At 59.0% G+C, this 13,337-nt stretch overlaps 1 protein-coding gene across 2 annotated transcripts; it reads left to right on the top strand.

Moving 5' to 3' along the window:
* On the top strand, positions 1–12,588 carry LOC104048191 (ras-related and estrogen-regulated growth inhibitor). Of its 2 annotated transcripts, XR_010373187.1 has the most exons (5): positions 1–194; positions 8,075–8,131; positions 9,635–9,708; positions 10,357–11,367; positions 12,140–12,588. XR_010373187.1 is itself a non-coding variant. In XM_064453144.1 (4 exons), exons 1-4 carry the CDS (start codon positions 98–100, stop codon positions 10,840–10,842), a joined length of 714 nt encoding a protein of 237 aa, XP_064309214.1. In that variant the 5' UTR covers positions 1–97; the 3' UTR covers positions 10,843–12,588. The 2 variants fall into 2 exon arrangements, 1 of the variants encoding a protein (XP_064309214.1); XM_064453144.1 differs by having other exon boundaries at positions 10,357–12,588.
* Positions 12,589–13,337: the final 749 nt, after the last annotated feature.

The following is a 13,337-nucleotide window of genomic DNA, read 5'->3' as shown; positions in this document are numbered from 1 at the left end:
GGCTGAGCCCGGCCCGGCCCTCGGGGCGGAGCCGGCGGCGCAGCGCCCGGCGGAGCGGGGAGCGCGGCGGAGCCCCCCGCAGCCCCCCGGCCCCGGCATGAGCTTCCCGCGGCCCCTGCGCCGCTCCGTGAGCCTCAGCCCGGCCCGGACCCTGCGCCTCGTCGTGCTGGGGCAGAGCGCCGTGGGCAAGACAGGTAGGACGGGGCTCCCCGGCATCCCCCCGCATCCCTCCTGCACCCCCGGCATCCCGGCCGCATCCCCCCCGCGGCCGCGGGTCTCCGCCCCCGGGAAGAGGGGTCGGGGCCCCCCGGGGGTGCAGCGGGGCCGGGCGGCACCCGAGTTCCCCCCCGTCGGGCTTCAGCAGCCAGGGCTCGGCCCGAGCGGGGTCTCGGTGCCGAAGGGGTCCCCAGGGCTGCGGGTCAGGGTGGGACGGTGCCGAGCGTGGGAGCTTCCAGGACCGAGAGCCGCGCTCAGGTTCGAGCTGTAGGGCGTCCTAGGCGTTTGCGGCTTGTTTTAGCAAAGGGAGCGGGGTTTGCAGACCCTCGAGTTACAGCGCTGCGCTTAGTTTTCCTTCAGGAAAACTCCCTTTCCCCGCACTTTGCTCAGCGCTCTCCGCCCGCAGCTGCCGGCGTGGGGATTTGGGATGCGGAGCCGGGAGCACCTGAGCTCGCTCCTTCACCCCCACGCCTGCCCGGGGATCATCTTCCCACCCCCTCCCGCTCCCCTGTCCCGGGCCACGAGCACCCGGGGGCGAAGGCACCCTCGGCTCCGTTTCTGCGCAGCACCCGGCGTGCGGGAGCGGGCTCAGGCGGCGCCGGCCGCTGGCGAGGGAAGGTGCGTGTCCGCCCGCGTCTGCGTTGGTGCCGTTGCGGCGGGGCAGGGGAGCAGCGAGGCACGCAGAGCTCGGGGGGACGCGGCCGGGGCTGCCGTGACCTTGGGCACAGGGCAATGGCCTGCTGGCTCACCGCTCCGGAAAAGGCATAACCTTTAAATACGCTGCAGCGGTGGCACCTCCGCCTGGCTCGCGGCCAGGGCCTTTGGCTGTTGGTGCCGCTGAAGTTGCGTTTCCATATACAGTAACCGGCCAGCCTCGTGCCTGGCTGGCGAGCGAGTTCCTCTTGCCCAGCGTTAGCGAAAGATCATGATTTCCCTGGTTAAATTAAAGGAGGCAACTCCCAGCTCTCAATTAGCAGCCTGGCGCAGGAACGGGGCCCAGCTCCGGGCATACCCAGAGCACCGGGGGGGGTCCCTGCGTGGTAGTTGGCCTCGAGGTCCCTGCAAGCAGATGGAGCCGTGAGCGATGGCTGTACAAAGCGTACGAAGCGCTTTGGCTCGCCCCCTACCCCAGCCTGCCCATACGCGCTTCCCCCCCCGGCGTTGATTGCATCTGGCGCGGAGTGGGCGCCTGGCAGCTTTGGGCCCCTCCTGCGGGCACGCAGGAGGCTGTTGTGCCTCCTCCATAGGGTGGGATCCCACCAAGGGCCTTTAAAGGTTCCTCCAGCCGGGTTCAGCCTCGGTGCCCTTCTCGGTGGCTGCCACGGAACGGCTGGGTATCATGCAGGGCTGATCTGCAGGGTCTGCCTCGTGTCGGCTCAGCTCCGGGGGTGCCTGCAGCCCTCGTGCCCTTCAGCAGCGCTTTTTTGCTGTCCTCTTGGGCTGTGACAGTAACACAGGCCGTGAAATCTGGGCAGAGGGAGGCAATCGATACCGGGCTCGTGCAAAGGAGAGCCGGACCGTGCCAGGAATCGAGAGCGGCCCCTGGGAATGGCAGGCTCCCTGACGCAGGTCTCTCCCTGCCCCTCTGGGTGCTGTCCTGCATGGCCTCTCCAGCAAAGGGATAGCGTGTCATCTTCACTGGGTGCTCTGCCCGAGCTGCTGGGTCCCACTGCCTGCGAGCCCCTGTGCCAGACGGTGAGTGCTTTCCCCTGCCCGGCGGAGCGGTTAACACCCTGGGTAATGGCCCGTGAGCATCTGGCCTGAGGGACCTGGCACATGATGAAGGAGTCAAAAGCATCAGCATCATCGCCAGAGCTCACGGGGGGCTGGGGAGGATGGGCTGCGGGAGGCGGCGGGGTGCTGGTCCCCCAGGCTGGGGAGAGGCAGGGCTGCCCGAGCTGGCTGGGAGAGGAAGGGCTGCGATGTGTGGGGATCCCCTGTTTTGGGGAGGGGAAGCAGGGGAGGGTGAAGGTGGGTTTCATCCAAACCCATCCCTCAGCTGCCAAGCTCCCGGTCCTGGCAGGGTGCGAGTGGACCCCACACCAGAGCATCACCCGGGTGAGCTGTTGGCATCCACCCCTTTGGGAAGCAGAAGCCAGGCTGGGAGACCTGAGGGGGCCGAGATGTGTGAACAATCCAAAGGGCAATTAAAATCCAGACAGCTGCAAAAGGGAGAAAAACCCTTCAGTTACCATCAAAAGGGTTTGAATTTTTGGAGCAATTTGGAGATCTTCACGATCCGGTGATCCGAGGTCCCAGATCCTCCAGGCGGGGACAGGTTTGGGTGCAGACCCGTGGCTGAACCCCGTCGGTAGTTTAAGGGTTTGGCCCGGGCTGTGTAAATCACCTGCAGGAGGCTGTAAATCCAGCCCAGCCAGAGCTTGCATTATCTTCTGTCTTCTGCTGTTGATGCTCGCCAGTGTAAACTTTGCCATACTTCAGAGGAAAGCTCTGCTTACAAAACACGAACGGAAGATGAATTGCTGCTGTAAGCCGTTACGCTCGCAAGAGAGATGTGTTATGCAGCAGCATAAACAGAGCAGCACGTGGGCGCACAGGGCTCGATGCAGCCCGGGAGGTACCCAGCCACTCCCCGCAAAGGCAAGGTAATTGCGCATCAAACCATCCCGTGGTTGTTCCTAGAGACCAAATGAAATATAAAATTAACCCTTTCAGCTTTGGGGCTTTCCAAGGAGAGCCCTTTCTGAGGTTATTTATGTTCAAGATGAGGAAATAAAAATTCCTTATAAGGCTGCGTGGATGTGCTGACGCCTCTGTGCCTGCATCCACTTCTTCCGATTGGCAGCTTCCCGTGTGTTCTTGCGCTCCAGCCAGTTTTTAATCAATTTAATTGGCTCCTGTTCTCGTACAACACCATGCGCCCCGGCTTTGGGTGGCTGCCTAACGTATGACACAGAATCAGGTGCTTTCTAGAAATCGAGTCTGACTTGTCTTGCTCTCCCCCTGATAATTTGGTCGCCTCTTTGAAGATGCTGATACGTGCCACCTGCGGGATCCTTGGTTACCTCTGCAGAGCAGATTTGCTAAATTAGATGCTCCTTCCATCAAATCCCTTCTCTGATGGGCGGAGTTTGAAGCCCAGAGATGGCTGGGAAGGTGAGAGGATGGTGAATCCCCCAGGCAGGAGCCGGGCAGGTGTAGGAGGGCAGGAGAAGCTGCTTGGGGCAGGGATGCTGGGGCTGAAGAAGCACAAAGCCCGGCTTGGGTGGGAAGCCCCACTCCCAGGGCAAACACCCAGCTCCTGACCGGCACGGTGTGAGTGTGCAGGGGCAAGACGTGGGGACCATTTGCCGATGGCCGTCTGGGACAAACTGCCCTTGAATCACATGGGGAAAGCAAGCGCGGTGTGGGAGTGCATCAGTCCTGCTTGGTGTTAGCTTTTCATCAACGTCTTGTATTTTTGAGGGGGTTTAATACAGTACCCTGGGTTTGGTGAGGCTTATTGTCCCTTTGCACTCCTGCTCCGTTTCCTTCCTCTGCTGTGCTGATGCCTGGTGCACAGCTCCTCCATCCTGTCCCTTCTGGGCTCTGCGCTCCTGCCTTGCTCTTCCTGGGTTTTTTTTTCCTCATCCCCACTCATTTTCCACCAATTTCACTTTCCACTGCTGTTGCCTTTCCAAGCCAGCTCTCAGCCTCTCCGCTGCCTTTTGCTGATGTCCCTGCACAGCCTGTCCATACCCATTACCGCCACTGACACCTTGAAGGGCTTAATCATCACTTCCATTAGCCGTGCTCCTGTGCTCCCTTCAGCCTCCGAACCTCGGGCTTCTCTGTCCACACCAGAAAAATCACATCCAGGCATCGATGGTGCATTTTCAAAGCAGCCCTGTTGGAAAGGTGTTATATACAGAATGCCACGTGGAGGGTTTTGCTTTGAACCGGTGTATCTGCAGCACCAGGCACGTGGATTGGCTCCTGAGCACCAAGGCAGCCCAGAGGGTCGTTTGAATTAGCTTGGACCTCAAGGACCAAGTGTGAAGATTGGTTGTGCTGCCTCACTCTTTCCAAAGGCAAAGAGCGAGACATTCCTGGAACAACATCTGAGAGGGTGTTTGTGCTGCTGCCGACTTTTCTCCCTGAAACGCAGCTCTGTAGGGAAGATCTGAGGGCGAGAGGAAAGCTTGTTCGCTCTGCAAGGGCGGGGAGCTGCTTTCAGAGGTGCCAGTGCTTTCCAAGTCCACCCTGTCACATCCTAAAGGCAATTCCCTGCAGAAAGATATTCTGGAGGGTGGGGATGGAGGTGAAGGCGAGTAGAAAAATAAGCCTTTGTGCTTGGCTGAGGGACATTTGCCAGCAGAAGGGATCTCAGGAGATGCAGTTGGTCACCTGCAGTGATCTCGTTTCCAGACTGGTCACTTCTCCCGCTGATGTGGAAGCTCCTTCAGTGCCGGGGACCTTCAGGGACTGGATCTTGCACCGCTTCCTTTGGTGTTTTCTGAGCAGAGGAGGTGTAACGTTTGAATCTCCCGTTGTGTTTGCTCTGTTGCTTTTCCAGCTCCGTGACCCAGAGCCGGGTTCCCGTAGCGCTGCCGTTACAGGGCTGCTCCTGAATTAACCCCCCGGCAGCCGGAGCTGCAGAGTTTCTCCTCGGTCTGAGCCGAGCTGCAAACCCGCAGCATGCAGCCACATCCCCACCCGCCTCCGCTGGGCGGCCACTGGTCTGTGCCAAACCCCCGCCACCCTGTAATTATCCCATCCTGGACGGGGTGACCTGTTTCGGCAAGCCACCGCGGGCTCTGCACGGCATGCCCTCGCTCCGTGCGCGGCCGAACAGCACCTCAGCTTTGCTGTTGTTCCTCCTTCCCTGTGAAAGCCCAGGAGTGAGACCACTCGTGCTCTGCAATTGCAGCCTCCAAGCCATGGTTTTCCCTTGCTGGGCAAAGGAGTTCTCTTGCGTAAGTGCCTGGTTTAGGCTTGGAGGCAACTTCTGCGCCGCTGGTACATTGATGGCACCACCCGCTCCTCCTCGCCTCTCCAGTACCCCCGCTTCAGCCCGAGCAGCACAGCCTCCTCGCAGCTCTCCCGGGGCTTTTCTAGGGGGTGCTTGAGGCTGCAGGTGTGAAAAGTCAAGTAAAAAGTATTTTGGCTTTGCTTCAAAGTAAAACCATGTCTCTGGCCAGCTCTTCAGCACCGCGTTCCTGCGTCCGCCCTTGGGGTGCTGCTAGCCTCGCTGTGCTCTTCCTGAAATGAAGCCAGCTTGGTAGCATCTCTCCAAGGGCTTGGTAGCATCTCTCCAAGGGCTTGGTAGCATCTCTCCAAGGGCTAGGTAGCATCTCACCTGCTTCTTCCCATTTTCACGCGTCCCACTCTCCTCTAGTCACCTCCCCGTGCCATCCAGGGTGCCGGCATGGGGACCGCGATGGTCCTGCCGTGGCCCCCGGGGCTGCTGCGGTGCCAGGGGAGGCTTCCCCGTGTGCCGGCTCTGGAGCAGGAGAGCGTGATAAAACCCAGCACTTATCAGGGCAGGGGCAGATGCGTTTTTGTGGCCCTTTGGCCACATCGGGGACGATTAGCAAAGCTTGATGCTCTGTTAGCGGGAGTGACAGGTGCGCTCTGGCTGCCTCCTTGCCCTGCTCAGAGCAGCAGGATTTTCAGCACCTCCAAATTGCTTCGTTACTTAGAAAGCCTTTGCTTTTTCCCCGTTTTCCCATTCCTGGCTATTTGCCAGCTGAGCCTCAGCCCTGTCTGCTGTCCCCGTTGCTGGAAATACCCATCTAGAGACCTTGCACTACGGCAAAGCTTTTGCTGCCCCTTACGGGAAAATCTAAGGAGTCTTTTTGTTTTGTTTTGTTTTTTCCAGTCCCCAGAGAACTTGCCCACCTGAAACAAGCCCTCGCTCTGGAGCTGAGGTCTGTCTCCTTCAGCCTGGCTGGATGGAGGGAGATGATGAGAGGCAGTGCTTTTCCCCAGCGAGCAGACAGCCCTTGCCATGTTTGATGGAGCTATCGGGCAAGCCTCCAGCATCAGCAGACCTCACCCAGCCTCGCACTAGAGTGTAATTCGGGCTTCGCATCTCCCGGCCTCTGGTGCAGGGAGATACGGTAATTGGATACGAGAGGTTTCATTGCCCGCATTGCCGTGCTGAGGCTGTTCCTGCCTTTCCTTGCTCTTGCAAGCAGGAAAAATTGGGCCAAATGAATCGATGCCCGGGTTGATGCTGTGCCAGCAGACAGAAGGGGCAGGGGTGTTTTTGTGGCGGGGGGGTGCTTTGTCCCCCTGCACACTGGAGAGCTGCTGGGGAGCAGGACTCCTTGGAAGGGTGAAACAGAGTCAGCGGTCCCCGCTTGTGCCCAGCATCAACCAGCACCAAGCGCTGGGGGTGTGAATTCCCAGGCGCAGGCACGGTGGGGAGGTGATGTGTCGGCCCAGGGTGGGCTGGTCCTTGGGGCACCTGCTCAGCTCCTGCTCCACCGGCTCCTAATGCTGCCGGGTGCCTTTCTAGGACTGCTTGTGCTGCAATACATGGCTGGCGTATAAGGAGGACCTCCTGGTTTGCCGTGCTCTGTGTTCCCCCGACTTTGGCCTTTTGATGAATTTCATGAGATTTGGTGCCAACGGCCTCCCTTTCTCCGTGCGGCGCGCCTGGGTCAGGTTAAACAAACACTGCTGAAATTCATGAGACCCATCCAGGCGGTCGTACCGTCAGTGACGCTGATACAGAGGGAGAGCCTGGCCCAGCACCGACTTGCCCCCGTGTTGAGTTCGCCATTGGAAAGCGGCTGGCTGGCGCCCACTGAGGGGATCACTCACCCGGCATAAAACTTAAGCACGTGCATAAATCTTTGCAGGGTCAAGGCCAGAAAATGCTATTTACCAACCCCGACTGTGCAGGAAAGTGAATTCCACGCGCGAGGAGCCGCCTTTCGCCTGCACGTCTGGGTGCGCTCCTGCGGCGCGGCTTCGCCGTCTGCCGAGCACGGTGAAACGCCTGCGGTCTCGGCCGCTCCTGCGGAGCCCAACCGCCTCTGGCTGCCGCTTTTGGGGCTCCCGAGCTGCCGCGTCCGTGCGACCTGGAAGGACATTTCTGGCAGCAGCAGGAGAGGTTGCTCTGGCAAGGCGAGAGATCGGGTTAGCCGGCCTTGGGGGGGCCGTCGGTGCTTTCCGTTGCTGTTGGGCTGCATTTCATTGACGTGACAGGTGTTTTGGGGCTGACAACAAGCAGGCAGCTTTGGGCAGAGGTGCCTGGTGTGTCGCTCATGGAGCTGGGCAGAGACCTCCTCCTCTGCCTGGGGCATCCTGTCGTGCATTGGGTTTTGGTCCTTGATGCAACTGCTTGCAAAGAACATGCAAAAACCATCTAGCCTTTTCCTAGGGCTGCAAAGAGGTTGTTTTGAAATGCCCAATGTCTACAAGCTCCAATTTTTCAGGCTGCATAGGAGAGGCGAGGTGCGAGCTGTCAGCCCGCGTGGCCTCCGGCCCGTCCTGACCCACTCTTCCCACATTGCTTGTAGCAGTCTTGGTCCAAGGCAGCCACCTGGGCAACCATGATCCTCTCCCAGTCTGCCTCACCCTCACCTTTCGCCACCAAGATCTGGCAATTTGCTGCTTTACTGTAGTGTTCTCTGGTGCTCACAGGGCAACCCCAGCCAGCCCGTGGCGGTGACCCAGCCTACTTGGGCGCCTTTGAAGACACTTTTCCCAACCCTGCGATAACCTGGTCCTCACGGCGCCGGGTTTGCAACGTCGCTGCTGGGGTGTCTTCTCCTGGTGCCCACACGGGCACCTTCCCGTGAGGCTGGCAGGCCTTTGCTCCATCCCTCTAGCCTCAACCAGCCAACGTTTCTCTGCAGGTTCATCTGACAACTATAACTGGGTTTGTTGTGGGTTTTTTTTACAGCACTGACTGTAAGATTCATCACCAGGAGGTTCATTGGGGACTACGACCCAACTCTAGGTAGGTAAAGTCCTTTTCCTTGTTGCTTTTGCTGCTGCCACTGGCTCAGCCTGGAGACTCTGGTGCACCCAGTGCCGCTCCCGGCAGAGCTGACTCTGCTCCCAAACTCACCGTGTTTGTTCCTCTTCCTCCTTGACCAGACTGGCAGCGGTCAGAGCCACCAGATATTGTGGCACCTGCCTGGCTCTTGCATCCCTTCTTCCTTTTCTGTTTTGTTAAGGCAAAAATCTGTTGGGGCGAGCAGCTGGCATCGCGCGAGGCAGAGCAGCGCGCTTTGTCATCCTTGGGCAATTTGCTGGGAGGTGGCTTTTAAGGGGAAGGAGGTACCTAAGCCACTGGAGCAGTGGCTAGTGCTTCCCTGACTTGTAGAGGGGTTTGTTTTGCATTTGGGTCTGAGGTTTTTGGGCACTGAAGTCACGTCCCTGCCAAAGTATCCCAGAAATGACCGGTCGCTGGCTGTGCATCCTTCTGCCTAACCCCTGCCGTCACCCGCTGCGCTGGGAAATTTTGGAAGTCCCTGTGTTGCTCTAACCCAGCTGGTTCACAGGGGACCCGAGGGAAAAGCTTGGTTTGAAAAACAACCCTGCCGTTGCCCCGTCTGTGCTTTACATCCCCGCTCCTCACTTGCTGTGGTGAGCGATGGCTTTTCCCCCCCGCCCAGGAGTGCGATTTCTTTTTCCTCTCTGCCTGCTGCTTCTTCCTCCTGTTGGGCTCGCTCCGTATGATGGGATAAAATACAGAGAGCATACGGTGAGCGTACCTGGTGCTCCCCCGTGTCGGAGGAGGGGGAAGGTGCCTGGTTTATCCCATAGACAGCCAGGCCAAGAGGGCTTGCGCCCCGGCGTGCGGTGGCACACGAGCCCCGGCGTGACCGAGGCGCTCCATCTGCACGGAACGAGGCGTCCCATCGAGCATGCTGCGCCCAGAGCGGTTGCTAAGCAGAGTGCTAGCAGGCTTTATTGCCTGATGACATTAGTGAAGCTCGGAGCGGTTTTTGTGCTGGAAGAGCTGCCCAGATGCACACCTCGCCGCTGCTTTTATTGCTTGGTTAGAAAGGAGCCGCTCCCCCGCCGCTTCGGAGCAGGAGTTCAACGCCCGCTGGGCAAAGGGCTCCGGTAGGAGCGTGAGCAGGGTCTCAAAACAAAACCCAGCTTTTCATACCCTCCTGCTGAGCCCCTCTTCCTTTGCAGAAGCATCCCTCCGTGACCCCTTTTTGCTCCAGTGCTTCCATCACCCTTGCCACTTTATTTCCAGCAAGGCGAAAGCCAGCCGCGTGCTGGCTGAGGGTCTCTGCTTTGGGCGCAGGGCTGCCCCTTCCCAGGTGTGGGAGACAGGCTGAGGACCAGTTCAAGAGGTGGACTCCAAACAGAGGCCACACAGGCTGCAGGTGGCAGCGGGTGAGAATTGACTTCTCTGGCATGGCTTGCACTGAGGCCACCTCAGCTGTCATTTGCTACCCCGGGGGCTTCCCTCACCCACGCTTTTCTGTCTGTCCTCCTCCAGAAATGATCTACAGACACATGGCTGTCATCGATGGGGAGATGGTGCACTTCGAGATCCTCGATACAGCAGGACAGGTGAGCTCACACCGTTTCACAGCTGGCTGACCCTGGAAAACACCATGGCAGAAGTGCGACTTGCCGCTGAAGGCGATCCCTGCTCTTCCACCAGCTTTAATCTGTTGTGTCCAAAACACTGATCAGAAAGGAAGTTTTGGAGAACTTATGTCTCTCTAACGTCAATTACAGTGTGGCTTCAGCTAAATATTTCCCTTTCCTCTTCGTGCTGTGTGGCACAGCCCTGCTCCCCGTGTCGGTGGAGCATCCTGACGGCAGGGAGACAGCTCAAGGGAGCAGGAGGGTGCTGGGCCAGAGGAGCCACCAAGCACAAGGACTGCGGGCGATGGAGAGCCCTGTGCTGGCCTCCCGGCTAGCAACAGCCCTACCTTTGTGTCCCCGCTTTAGCAGCGCTAACTCTCCCCCCGCCCACATCAGGACGGGGCTGATTGCAGGCTTCATCTGCCATTTTGCCCAGCCCATCAAATTCCTGCCCCGGGCTACCTGTGGTGCTTTGCACATCGCTGCTGCCTGCAAGCCCAGGGCCAAAAACCTTCAGGGAGATGGTGACGGGCCCCCTTGGGAGGTTTTCTAGGCTGCAACCAGCAGCGTCGGTTTTTAAGAGGTGTTGGGGATTCTGATGTTTATACGAGCTTGTCTGCCCTCCAGGAGGAGGATTCCCTGCAGATAGAGGAGAAGATCAAGTGGGGCGATGGCTTCGCTGTGGTCTACTCGGTGACAGACAGGTGCAGCTTTGACGAGGTCATGCGGCTGTGTTTCCTCATCAACCACATCCACTCGAGCCCCAAGCGGAGCAGCGGGAGCGAGCAGCCCCCTGTGGTCATCGTGGGCAACAAGAAGGACTTGCAGTTCGACAGGATGGTGTCCACGGAGGATGGTGAAAACCTCTCGAAAGCCTTGAAGCTTCCTTTCTATGAGATCTCCACCCGGGACAGCTATGAAGAGACCGTGGCGGTGTTCAACAGCCTCTACCAGGAGCTCATGAGGCAGGGGCATTTCTCCCCGGGTTCCTTCAAGAGGAGGACGGTGTCGAAGCTGATGGAGAAGATCCCCAAGATGCAAGCCAGCTCCACCTTGAACTCAGCGGGCCGGAGCCTCAGCTTTAACTCCTTCAGGGACTACATCCCCGAGTGAGCGTCCCCAGTGCGAAGGCAAGAGCCGGGACCGAGGGACAGGTTATCCCTGAAGCCCGCTGCTTCAGCCCCAGGGTTGAGGGGCAGCTCGTGGGGCTGGCTCCTAGGAGGGCAAGGCTAAGACGTGGGGAGGGTGGGATTGGGGTCCAACAGCCTTTTAAAGCCCGTAGGCTTTTACACATGGGCTTTGCGTCAACAGGGAAGATGTTCTACGTTCATCTTACCCCTTCGCTCCCTCTTCCTCATCCTGCATGGCTGAAGTCAGGAGCGACGGCGGTTCGTGGTAACTTCGGTGGTGTCGGGTCAACCCTCGCAGCCTCAGAAGTGTTTCAGCGGGGATCAGACCCAGCACAGACACGCCTGTGTGGGTTTTCCTGCTCCCCTAAGAAAGCTTGCTGGGTCTGTGCCCCGAAGCGCGCACCCACCACGCCGGGGTGACCCTGAGGCTCGCGCTGGCCCCTGGGCTGTCGTCAGCCACCCCTGTCCCAGGGAAACCGGCCGTCGCTTCTGCTGCTCGGTGTTGCTGGTGGGTAAAATCCCCTGTGTTTAGTGGTGGCTGCTCAAAACCTTTCCAGCCTGGCCGGTCGCTCCAGGGAGCAGGAGGGGGGTGCCCTGCCCACATGCACCCCTCGCTGCCCCTAGACCCGCCCGTGTGTGGGCTGGCGGGCGGCGGGGGGCTGTCTGCCCCTCTGCCTCTGCTGTGGCCCTCCCTGAAGAGCCAGGCCAGCCGGTTTGCCCATCTGCAGCCACCAGTGTCTGTCTGTCGGAGCCCAGGGCTGCATTTCCATCCCGGTTTTCCCCTGGGTTTGTGAACTGAAGCGGCTCGCAGAGGGGCAGACCCCCCACGTCCCCTGCCTGTAGTGGAGCTGCAGGGCCCCAGCTCTGCTGGAGCCCTTCTCCCTCCCTGGGTGTTCACGGGCCGGCACCAAGGGCATGCTTAAAAGCAAAACAGAGATCTGTTTACAGTGGGGGAAAAAAAGCCTGTTAATCCCTGGCTTTTCTAAAAACCCATTTTTTTAACATTTCAGGCTCCTTGGGCTGCTCTCCTTTAATAACACTGTAAATAAAGTCCCGGGCAAAGGGCAGCGACGGCAGCAGATGTTGCTGCTCCATCTCAGGCTGCAGGCACCACGTGCTCACTGCTGTGCTGGGGTTTCTGCCTTTGCCGAGGCTCCTCCTTACGTTACGTTCCCATCTCGCTCGGGGCAGCCCATCCTCAAGGGGAGGCAAAGCAAACAGGCTGCATTTCTGATGTACGTTGAAACCTTAGGCTAAGATCACGATTCTCCACCCTACAGGAACAGTATTCCCAGGGCAGCTTCTCCTGATAATGCCTTTGCCCTGCAACTCAGCTGCACGTAGCACGAGCAAAAACCACTGGGTGCCAGTTTGAAGTACGGATGCAAAGGAGCCAATACCAGGAGGTGCAAATGATGCTCCTTGCAGGGACCCCCTTGTCTGCTTATTAATTTCCCTGTGTCCAAAGGGAAAATCGCCACAGCCTGAGAATTTGTCTTTTTGCACAGAGATGGGGCAGCAAAGGCACGGAAAGGAGCAGTGCTTGCAGCCAGTGGCATCTTCTCCCTGCAGCACCGTGTCTCTCCCTCCTGATGCAGAGCGCTGCGTTGCTGTTCGAGGTGAACGTGCGGGAAGACCTGCGGTGTAACACGCCCGTGTCCCCCCTGTAGCAACCTATCGTGTCGCCTGCTGCTGCGTCCTCTGACAATAAAAGCCGAGTTAGCAAACACAGGCGATGCTCTTGTGCCTGCGAGCGCGGGGACGGGGTTATTCGGTCATGCTGTTTCCCCGTCAGGGAGAGTGTAGCAAAGGGGGGCACGGTGGGGGAGGGCATCTCCCTACCTTATGCCTGAGCCCCAGCACCACGTGCCTCCCTGGCTCCCTCCACCTCAGCAACGGGGAAGGCGAAGGCAGCGATGTGTGCCGGGGGAGCGTATAGAGCGAGGCTTCCCCCGGAGCCTCGCAGCCGGGGTAAAGCATTTATCCCACCGCCCCTCCCTGCTGCGAAACTCGCACGGACATCCCTTCCCCTCGTACGGCTCCCAGAGGTGTTTCCTGGCGCTGCTTGCGTCTAGCCAAGGGCTTTCTCGCCAAGGGTTTCGTTAAATCCCACCTTTGTTCATAGACCCACATCCCTCCCGTGGGGTGAAGAGGAACCCCGTTGAGGGGCTGGGCCAAGAGAGCAATTTGGGACTGTTCCTTGCCAGCATCTTAATTAAAAACCTGAATGCCAGCAGTGGGAAATGCTGCCGGGGGCTGCTGGTTCACTTGCAGTGTACAGTGAGGGCAAAACTGGGGGTTTTAAAGCCTTGGGGACCTGGCCAAGGGGAAACGAGGGCTGGGGTTTTATTGTTTGTTTTAATTTTAGGGGTTTTTTTTTGGCATTCCCAAGCGAGCTGAACGCTGTGAGCCGGGCTTGAGGTTTTGTGGTCTGGCAGCTGGAGCGGGTGCTCGCTGCCCGGCTGCTCGGGGATGGCT

Source organism: Phalacrocorax carbo, chromosome 5 (assembly GCF_963921805.1).
Source record: "Phalacrocorax carbo chromosome 5, bPhaCar2.1, whole genome shotgun sequence".
NCBI classification, from domain to species: domain Eukaryota; kingdom Metazoa; phylum Chordata; class Aves; order Suliformes; family Phalacrocoracidae; genus Phalacrocorax; species Phalacrocorax carbo.
This window is presented reverse-complemented; position numbering and strand designations above follow the sequence as displayed.

Bases quoted from the DNA above. Each gene is read 5' to 3' on its own strand.
- LOC104048191 (XM_064453144.1), top strand. From the start codon at position 98: ATGAGCTTCCCGCGGCCCCTGCGCCGCTCCGTGAGCCTCAGCCCGGCC. The intron at 8,132-9,634 runs GTAGGTAAAGTC...GTCCTCCTCCAG, and splicing joins GGACTACGACCCAACTCTAG to AAATGATCTACAGACACATG. The intron at 9,709-10,356 runs GTGAGCTCACAC...TCTGCCCTCCAG, and splicing joins TCCTCGATACAGCAGGACAG to GAGGAGGATTCCCTGCAGAT.